The 10,748-nt window shown below is 37.2% G+C and overlaps 1 protein-coding gene across 1 annotated transcript in view; it reads left to right on the top strand.

Moving 5' to 3' along the window:
- The first annotated feature begins 1,202 nt into the window (after positions 1-1,202).
- Positions 1,203-10,748, top strand: part of LOC147632058 (abscisic acid 8'-hydroxylase 3-like) — an 11,312-nt gene continuing 1,766 nt past the window's right edge. The window contains exons 1-8 of the mRNA XM_086808633.1: positions 1,203-1,573; positions 2,182-2,503; positions 3,731-3,880; positions 4,210-4,458; positions 4,583-4,669; positions 5,025-5,103; positions 5,214-5,320; positions 5,450-5,568. Coding sequence (XP_086664759.1) covers positions 1,329-1,573; positions 2,182-2,503; positions 3,731-3,880; positions 4,210-4,458; positions 4,583-4,669; positions 5,025-5,103; positions 5,214-5,320; positions 5,450-5,568 — 1,358 coding nt within the window. The 5' untranslated portion in view covers positions 1,203-1,328. The remainder of the gene's footprint in view (positions 1,574-2,181; positions 2,504-3,730; positions 3,881-4,209; positions 4,459-4,582; positions 4,670-5,024; positions 5,104-5,213; positions 5,321-5,449; positions 5,569-10,748) is intronic.

Here is a 10,748-nt window from a genome sequence, read left to right as displayed (position 1 = left end):
CGCTCATATTATCCGCCGTGATTCCGTAATTTATAAATAGCAAAAAATTTATGCACGATATTGATGGCTTTGCACAACTAAAAATCTTTTTAAAAAATTTGATCTAATAAACTCTGCTCTCTCTCTCTCTCTCTCTCTCTCTCTCTCTCTCTCTCTCTCTCTCTCTCAGTTTGTGGGAAATGAGTAACAACAGTGAATTAACAACATCATAAGCACCGAATTAAAATAGGCACCAAGGCCTCAGTGACATGGATGTGTGAGCATGCAAGCACATAGCTATTGAAACTTTGTGCTCTCTCTTTTTCTCTCTCTCTCTCTCTCTCTCTCTCTCTCTCTCTCTCACACACACACACACACACACACACACACACACACACAGTTTGCACAAAATGAATAGGAGCAGTTTAAAAGCATCACAAGCAAGCATCAAGGCCTCAACATCAGCCCACCCCTAACAAGGACATGTCAACTCTGCGCACTCTCTCTCTCTCTCTCTCTCTCTCTCTCTCTCTCTCATTTTCTCTGAAATGAGTAGCAGCAGTGAATTAAATCAACCGCCCCTAACATGGACGCGCCGCTAGCATCAAGGTCCATGGATCTTAACAAATCAAAGCGTCATCAGCATCAATGAATGCCTCAGTAGTTAGCATCAGCCCACGCTTAATAGAGACACATGCCCATGAAACTTTCTTGATTCGCATCACAGAGAGGCATAAGAGGTGGGTGGAGGGGCGCGTGGTCGATGGACAATGAATCACATGATAAAGAGAGGCCCAAGGGGGCGCGACCTAAGTGTGGGTGGAGGGGCGCGTGACTATGGACGAAGATGCTTTGTAAAGCCTTAAAACCGAATCTTAGCATCCTTTATAAAGCCTCTAAAAAGAGAGCATTTTTTGCTTATTTTCCTAAGCAGCGGCATTTTTTTGCTAGTTGAATAATAAGCAGCTGTCGGGCTTGAAATAAGAGAGCGCATTTTTTTACTAATTAAATAATGAAACCTGATCTTAGTGATCCTTTCAGCCAATAGAAAAAGAAAAGCCAATAAACCACCCACAAAAAGCCATGATTTTTTTTATTTAAAAAAGCATGATGAAGAAGACTTTGAAAAGGCTCACTACAAAATAGCCGGCCCCTCGCGCTTGCAGGAATCGCGTCAAAAAATAATGAATTTTGAGCGGCAAGCCTAAAAGACAAGGTGAGAGAAAAGAATGGGCCTCACGTTCACACTTGAATTAGGAATGCACTGTGTGTGTGGGGGGAAAAGAAGAAGAAGGATCATTAATCGCCTTCTCCTCAGTTGCTGATCTAGTGCTGCAGCAGCAGCGGCGATGGCCATCTTCATTAGCTTCTTGCCTCCTGCGTCCATATTGTGGGGCATCCTTTCACTGCTCATTGCCTTCCCCCTTGCTTACCACCTGCTAATTAAACCTCTCTTCCTAATTACCTCTAATTCATCCTCCAAACCCCCCCCCGGCAGTCTTGGCCTCCCCCTCCTTGGACAGAATATTGCCTTCTTTGCCTCCTTCAACAAGCCCCTGGGTATCTATGACTTCGTGATCACCCGCTACAAGCAGTGAGTTGATTCATTATTGTAACAATTTTGTAGCAGTCAAGGTTGATTCAATCATCTGTTTTTGCAAAAATTTCGTGGTAAATCTGGTGGATTGGGTATTATTGGATGCATTGGGTGTTCTTGATCGGTGTTTCAATTTTCTTCATTACATCAATTGTAAGCTTTGTGAGTGTGTGTGTGTGTGAGAGAGAGAGACAGAGAGTGTGTGAGAGAGTGTCTAAGAGAGAGAGAGAGAGAGAGAGAGAGAGAGAGAGAGAGACCCAACTTATGATGCAGATCTAGGAGCACCTTCAAGACAAATGTGTGTGTGTGTGAGTGTGTGTGTGTGTGTGTGTGTGTGTGTGTGTGAGAGAGAGAGAGAGAGAGAGAGAGAGAGACCCAACTTATGATGCAGATCTAGGAGCACCTTCAAGACAAATGTGTGTATGTGTGTGTGTGTGTGTGTGTGAGAGAGAGAGAGAGAGAGAGAGAGAGAGACCCAACTTATGATGCAGATCTAGGAGCACCTTCAAGACAAATGTGTGTATGTGTGTGTGTGTGTGTGTGTGTGTGAGAGAGAGAGAGAGAGAGAGAGAGAGAGAGAGAGAAATACTTACCTTATGATGCAGATATGGGAGCACCTTCAAGACAAATCTTTTGGGCATCACTACTATCTTCGTCTCTGGTAAAGACACAGGAAAGTTTATTTTTGGTAATGAGGACAAACTCTTCAACCTTGCGGTTGCCAAATCCATGGCGGATGTGATTGGGCACAATAGCTTGTTTCAAGCAAGGGGGGAGCTTCACAAGAAGATGAGAAGAATAATTGGGGATCCCCTTTCCATGGAATCCTTGAAAAAGCACTTGAATGGGATAGAGGATGTGGCTCTCCAAGTTCTCAACCGATGGAAGGACTCTAAGAAAGTGTGTGTGATAGATGAAACAATTGATGTGAGTAAAATACCTCTCAATTTGATTAAGTCTAGTTGATAGTGTGTGCACACACATGCACACATGTTTCAAGGGGAATGGTAAATATGCACACATGTTTTAAGGGAAATGGTAACACTTATGATATGCGGGGATTCATTCGCCTTGAATTTAGGGTGGGTGAGGGGATGGACGTCAGAGACTCTTGCCCCCCCCCCCACAAAAAAAAGGGCACCCATTTTGTGTAAACACCTGTATGGCATTTACACATCACGAAGACATCTACAAAAATAGCTAAGCTATCAACAGGCTCTACTCTGAGTGGTAGCTACCTCAACCTCTCAAAGGGAGGTCATGGGTTCGAACCTATTGAAAACCTACCTAATGACATTTCATTTGAGTAACTATTCTTGCAACAACAAAAAATAGCTAAGTCCCACAAAAGGGGATCCCTTGCCTATTTTCCATGGATTGGATGTCTCCCTAATACATCAAAAAGTCCCCCCGCCTAGTCTTTGCACGGCTTTTCATGTGTGTAAACCCCTCTAACATGCGTACTTATCTCCCCCAAATATGTACATTGATGCTTATAGCCCAACGGTAGCACACATGCCTCAATAAGTAAGTATACGGTTACAATCCACATAAATGGCATCTAATTTTAGTACCCACTCACATTAAAGGGAAAAAATTATGAACATTGATTGGATGTGTTTATGTTTCACTCTATGCACTTCAAATGCAAACAGGTCAGCTACATTCTGTCTATTATATTCTATCTATTGTGCACCATATTTGGGAAAGCAAATCTTAGCCTTCTTAGAGGTTTTTACAGGGGAAGGGCAAATTGATCTTATTGTGATTTTGTAAGTCAAGCAAGTCCCAGAGATTCAGGTTGCACTAGGGTCAATGTGCCATTAGTTCAAAGCATAAAAAGACACAGGGGCCTTCTTGATCAAAGATCTAGTTGAAATTTTTTCCCAAAAAAATAAAAAAACAAGGCATAACATTTGAGAGGTGAAAGGATGGTCACAATATAATAGCCCTTATATAATATAATATATATTTCCAAAAAAAATGTTAAATAAGATTATCCTTTATTAAATTTCAATTTGAAATGTTGAGGAGTCACTGGAATGCTAGGAGCGTTCCACATTCGATCAACACGTGTTGTGAATAATGATATTGTGTAGAAAATTGCAATATATAATAATCTAACATGTTTTTTTTTTCCTTTTGTGGGCGCAGTACGCTTTTCAAATCATTAGCTACATCCTCATTGGTTCGAAACCAGGTTTAGAACAAGATCTTATGAAGGCGTATTTCCATAAAGTCACGCAAGCGCTTGTGGCCCTCCCTCTTAATGTCCCGGGTTTCTCCTACTACGAGGGTTTAAAGGTTCACATTTTTTGTTTCCATTTCCCCCAATTTTTGTTTTTTCCAATACCTTATTCAAAACATTATGTGCTTTTCTCAAAAGCAATGTCCACATCATTTACATAAACGAATATACCTTTATGACTTTAGACAAAGGAAACATGCATTTATGACTTTTAGACAACGGAAACATACATTTAAAAGAAATTTTCACTAGGAAAGACATATTTAATGTCACATTGCAATGCATCTTCCTTTATCTTACAAGATTTCCCTTAACTCCATTTCTATATTATTTGATGTAATTGTAAATTTCAAAAATCAACAAAAGTTGTTATATTAATTTGCAGGCAAGAGCAAATATGTTTGCTCTTCTTGATAAAGTCATAGAAAAAAGGAGAAAGGGTGATGAGTACCATGATGATTTTCTTCAATCAATATTGGACAAGAATAAACAGAACGATGGTACACTCTCAGATATAGAGTTAAAAGATAACTTGTTGGCTATTCTTTTTGCTGGACACGAAACCTCAGCGACGGCTCTTATGTGGGCAATGAAGTTTATTGAAGAAAATCCTAATGTCAAGAAAAACCTTATCGTAAGTAATTGTTTTACTATGCAAAGATGCTCTCAGTAGAGACATTTAAATCAATATGATTATTGTGTCAAGTTTTTGGCATACAATTTTATCTTCAATAAGTCTATGCAATGTCATGCTACAGATGGAGCATCTAGCCATACTATCAAAAAGAGGTTCAAACTCTTATCTTACATGGGAGGAAGTGAACAACATGCCATATACAAACAAGGTGTCTTTGTATCCCTCTTTTTATTAGCTTTTCTACACATTTTCTCTCTAAGACACCCCAAAAAAGCACACACATGCACCCACATATGCCACACCCGACCCCACCCCAACCATGTTCGACACACCTCACCACCACATAAAAATAAATGTGAAGGTTTTAACTTGTGATTTTTAAGAAGGTGAGATAGCCACTTGAGCAAGACCCTACTTGCTTCTTCTCTTTGATTACCTTGTGTTTCTTGCCACATCTACATGCACGAATATTAGTAAAGCATAAGAGAAAATATATAAAGTTGTTAAATACTTTAACTTGTATTTTTGTAGTTATATTCATGTGAAAAAACTTTGTATTGCAGTTCATTAATGAGACACTTAGGACGTCAAACATTGCTCGCCTTTTACCAAGGACCGTTCTTCAAGATATTGACTTGAATGGTTAGTAAGTATTTCACTCACTTACATCATGAAAGATAAAGATAAAAAAGTAGCAAGGGTGATAATTTTCAACACTTTAAATGTTTACTTATGTCCTTATTGATGTCTAGGGTACTTGGTGAAGAAGGGTTGGAAAGTTATTATAGATACCCAAGCTCCACATTTTGATGAAAGCAACTTTATAAAACCACACCAATTTAACCCTTCTCGATTTGATGTAAGATGGGGCTTTCATTTATTTTATTTTTCTTTAAGAGATGAAAGTATTCATACCAAATAAATTTGTTCTACCTTTTCAGGAAGTATGAAAGTATTCATACCAAATAAATTTGTTCTACCTTTTCAGGAAGCACCCAAGCCATACACATTTATGCCTTTTGGTGGTGGTGCAAGAATGTGTATAGGAATGAACTTAGCTAAAATAGAGATGTCAATCTTTCTCCACCACCTAATGACAAAATACAGGTTAGTTTTTCCTATACTATGCATCATCCTTTCAGTCCTTGGTAATGACACCCACCTTATACTCACAAAAAAGATATAGCATTGGATTGCTAATTGTGTTTTTTAATGCATGCTAACAAAAAAGTGTTTCAAATGTTAATATTATATTTAAATGACACTATTTATTTTTTTCAAATCATTGTGCAAAACTTTTTTTTTCAATCAAGCTTTTTAAATACTTGAAAGTCTTAGACTTAATATTGTTTTGCACTCATACTAACCTGTAGGGAGGAGGGATTTATATCATCATTGCAGTCATTGAATCAAGTCAAAAGTACATAATCATTCATTATGGTCATTGAATCAAGCAAAAAGTACATAATCATTCATTGTGGTTATTATTGAATCAAGTATAAATTATATAATCATGCTAAACACTCTTTGATTTTTTTAAAGGTCCAAAACAATGAAACAACATTCCATAACTAGCTTGAAGACATATTTGTCATAATCACATAATTCTACAAGCAAAATATGATTTTTTATCATGATTCCAATAGAAAACACAATGAAGTTCTAACACAATTCAAACAAATAAGAAGTACATCTTACACACTAGAAGATAAAAAAAACATTTTCTTTCGAGTTGATTATAGAAAATGGAGGTGATGTATCCTTGAGACGCCAATTTGAATGGCATATGATTGAGAAATGGATACTACTCTAGGAAAGGGATTATATCTAAAAAACTTATGGGATAGAAGAGAGAATAGGAGGCCCTTATATAGGGCCCGATCCTGATAAGGTGACTTCTAAACCTCAAATTGAGAAGTTAGAACGTACAATCAATTAAAGTCCTTACTAGGTACTTATAATGTTGGTGACCTCCAAACTTCAAATTCAGGAGTTGGACCATACAATCAATTAAAGTCCGTACTAGTACTTTTAATGTTGGTGAGCCTTTTGACCACGTCTAAGGTTATTTGGGCTCCCAAACATGCTTAAAAATGCCCCAGTAAGGCACATGATTTTGTATTGGGTGTGTAATATTAGTTTAATAATGCATCTTCCCATTTAGTGGCTAAATAAACCTATTCAAAGCTATCATTATCATTGTGGTCACACATAGTGTTGCCCTTAACAACATTGTGCTTATATATACAAAATTCATGCAATTCCATAAAAATAAGAGAGCTAATGCTACCTAAGGATTGGTCATTGTGCTTATATATACAAAATTCATGCAATTCCATAAAAATAAGAGAGCTAATGCTACCTAAGGATTGGTCATTTACAAAGAGTATTAACCACACGATGGGAAGTCCTCAAGACGAATCCATATTAGCTATTTATCTTTTTCAATCTGAAAAACAAGGTAAAGTTACGTCTTAGCAAAGTATTCCAAGAATCGAGCTTCTTGATCCCAAAAGATAGAAGTAACTCCTTATAGAGCCAGGCAGCTACTTATACTATGTAGGATGTTGAGAATGCAAGCTCAATGGATCATGGCTATAGCGTGCATGTAGAAGTAATAAATGGCCACCACATCGCCAGAGTGTGAATGCATATTAGTAGGTGTGAAGCCACATATGAATGGGGGATTGTAGTGAATTGTTCTTAGAGTAAAAATAGGATCTAGAAAATAGAGAAAAATGTTTTTGATTAGAGAGTTGATTAGGAGAGCTTATTGTATCAAATCAAGTAAAGAGAAGCTTTAAACCACAACGACCTATTATGTTCCCAACATAATTGCTAAGTGATTTGAGTTGATTAAGTGTGTTAAGTAAGCTAATGAAGTCAGGTAAATCTCTGCTATGAAGCTACCATGGAAGCTGCAAAAAATTAGAGTTTGGACTTGGTATTAGAGCAAAGGTTTTGGAGCTCCATGCAACACAAGACTTAGTACATGTATTGTGCATGGCCTAGACCATTATTTACATACTTTATATGTGCTATATGTGAAGCAAGGAAAGCTTGGAAATAGCTCTGTGCAACTCAAAACTTAGTACATGTATTGTGCATTGCCTAGACCATCATTTACATACTTCATATGTGCTATACATGAAGCAAGGAAAGCTTGGCGAGAGCTCCAAAGGCACACTATCGTAGGTAGTGCATTTTCTAATAGAAGGGGGTTCTGAAAATCAAATAAATTGATTCTAAGTCTCTTGGGTATATGTTTAGCTAAATCTTGAGCAAGAAATCCATTGGATTGATGCTCAAAGTCAAGCTAACAAGAAGTTGCAATTTTACACTAGAACATAGTATTATAGATTTCTACTGCACTTTTGAGGTGGTAATTTGAAGGCCTTGTTGAAGCTCTTTTTAAGAGACCTATTATATATGAGGTTTATCCTTTGGATAGGCTAAGCATATGTGAAGATACCTTAGGAAAAGGTTGAAGCATGTGTAGTAATTCTTGCTCAAAGTTGTTGTAGAAAACAGGTTGCAACTAGTAATATATGTGATGAATGATGACAATGTATGTGATGTATTCTCAAGTTCGTGTAGAAAACAGGTTGCAAGAAGCTATTGACCATTTTGAATATATGTGATCAATGGTGATAATATTTTTGATGTATTCTCAATGTATTGGCGACCTTAGTGATTGGTTGACATCACAAGAAGAGAGCTACAGAGGTTTAAAACTTTGGAATAAGTCTTGGGATTGCATTTGTAATGGTGCATTAAAGTGGGAACACAACTACATTGTGGACAAGTTTGCCCAAAGTGAATGTTTGATTGCCTATGTGTTGACATTAGATTTGCAAATGCCATTGGTGGTCTGTGAGTTTTTGACTCTTGGAGTGAGTTGGACCTGATTTGTAGAGGTCATTTGGCTATGGGAACTGACTTAAAGTGAGCTCAAGAAGGTAGTTTTATGTTGACTACATATTGTATAGGTACTTTATATAGGTGTCTAGAAACCATGGGAGACTCTAGCTCATCTCAAATTACTTGTGAGAAGCTTGATAAGAACAATTTTCAAGCTTGGAAGTTTTGAATGCATTACTTCTGCATGGGCAAAAGAATGTGGGATTTAAGTACATGTGATGATAAGGAGGTGGTGAGAAGGCACCCGTAGTTTTGATTGCATTACTTCTGTATGGGCAAAAGAATGTGGGATTTAAGTACATGTGATGATAAGGAGGTGGTGAGAAGGCACCCATAGTGGAACATAAGGCATGGAAAGAGAAAGCACAGAAGGTGCTTCATTGGATCTCTATTAGTGACCATATGATTGTGTACAGGATGTGAAGCACCCAAATTGCAGGCACCTCATCTCATGTTGAACTTAACATCTCAATAATTATAGATTTATATTCTACTCTTAACATCTCATGTTGAACTTAACATCTCATGTTGAACTTAACATCTCAACAATTATAGATTTATATTCTACTCTTAACGATCTTTCTAATGATATGTTCCATTTCTCAAATGGGAATAGGATTTTTCCCAAATTATCTATCCCAAATTATCTAATAGTAAGATCAAATCATAATCAGTAAAGAAGAATGGTACACTCTTTACTTTGGATGTAAGCATGCCTAAGGTGAAGGCTATTTTGTTTGCTAATGGGACAGGTGCTATTTTTTATATTGAAATGTGGAATAAGTCGATAGGATGTGTAAATGCAAAAAGGTTAAAAACTATGTAGGCAAAGGGCATAGTGATAGAATTCTCTAAGTTTAGAGTAGATGGAACTCATGGTGTATGTGGGGCTTGCCAGTTTGGTAAGCAAGAAAGGCACCCTTTCCCAAGTCAAGGGAATGTAAGCAAAAGACTGCTTAAGGTTATACACATGGATGTATGTGGACAAACGCATACATTTTCTCTTAATGGCTATTATAATTATGTTTCATGCATTGATGAGAATCCTAGGAAAGAATGGGTCTCCTTTATGAAAGAGGAGTGAGGTTTTTGGGCATTTTCAACATTTTAAAGCTCATGTAAAAAAGAAAAAGGATATATACATTAAGTGTTTAAGGTCCGATCGTGATGTGGTGAATATGTATCAAACAAGTTCTACACTTACATGTGGATACAACAGAATGGAGTGGCTAAGACAAAGAACATACACATTGTTAAATGGCTTCATATTCCACACTTGGCAATCCAAGCTTATGTACTTACTTTTATGAGAAAAAACCTATGGGGATTAGTCAAAGGGAGACATACCAAGAAAAATCTTGGAGAACTTTAGGTTGAGAGAAACAAGAAAGCCTTAGGCACCATAGCTTTAGCATTAGGGGATGAAGTACTATATAACATTACGGGTATTACTAATGCTAAGGAGGCATGGAATGAACTAGAGATGATTTTTGGCACTAAATCTAAGCACTCTAAGGTTAAGCTACTTATACAATTATATAGAGCTACAATCTCCACACCCGCTATGTAGCATAACTTTAGGATTAAAGATACAACTATGATGGTGGTGGATGAAGTAGTAGGTTTGAAACACGTATAACATTTCAGGCAGAAGCACAATGAATGAATGTTTGCTACATAACAAGAATCAGAAAAAGCCAAAGAGGCTAATATTATGCAGGAATGCAAGCTAAAGTGCCAGTCACTATAGTTGAAGAAGTGTTGATAAGTGTGCCAATGCCCATGTCCATGATGCAAACAAAGTGCATGGAAAGAAAAGTAATCAATGCAAGTATTGTAATGTCTATATGTATGCTAATGCCTATGCCATAGATAGATGTGGTAAAAATCTCAAATAGTGTAGAAGAAAATGCTTTAGATAGTAAAAATGTCGAATAGTGTAGAGTCAAATGCCAATGCCTATGTTGTAGATAGATGTTATAGCTAGATGTGTACAAATCTTGGATAGTGCAGAAACAAATGCCTTAGCGGACAATGGCTATACAAATGTCCCTAGATATGGATGTAAGTATAGCATATGATGGTGTGAATCTACCACCAATTGATGCATTTAGCATAAAAGCTACCTAGTAAACAAAGTTCTTATGCATTAAAGAATATGATGGTGTGAATCTACCACCAACAATTGATGCATTTAGCGTACTATCTAACATAATAGCTACCTGGTAAAACAAAATTCTTATGTATTAAATATATGCTAGAATCTATGTACATGAGATTCAAGCCTTTGAGGGTAAACCCAACATACATGCCAATGAAGAGATGGTTTACCTCACTAGAGTTTCAAGGTGAGCAAGCATGTGACT

Source organism: Cibotium barometz, chromosome 14, assembly GCF_041138505.1.
Source record: "Cibotium barometz isolate CiBa-2024 chromosome 14, ASM4113850v1, whole genome shotgun sequence".
Lineage (NCBI taxonomy): Eukaryota > Viridiplantae > Streptophyta > Polypodiopsida > Cyatheales > Cibotiaceae > Cibotium > Cibotium barometz.
This window is presented reverse-complemented; position numbering and strand designations above follow the sequence as displayed.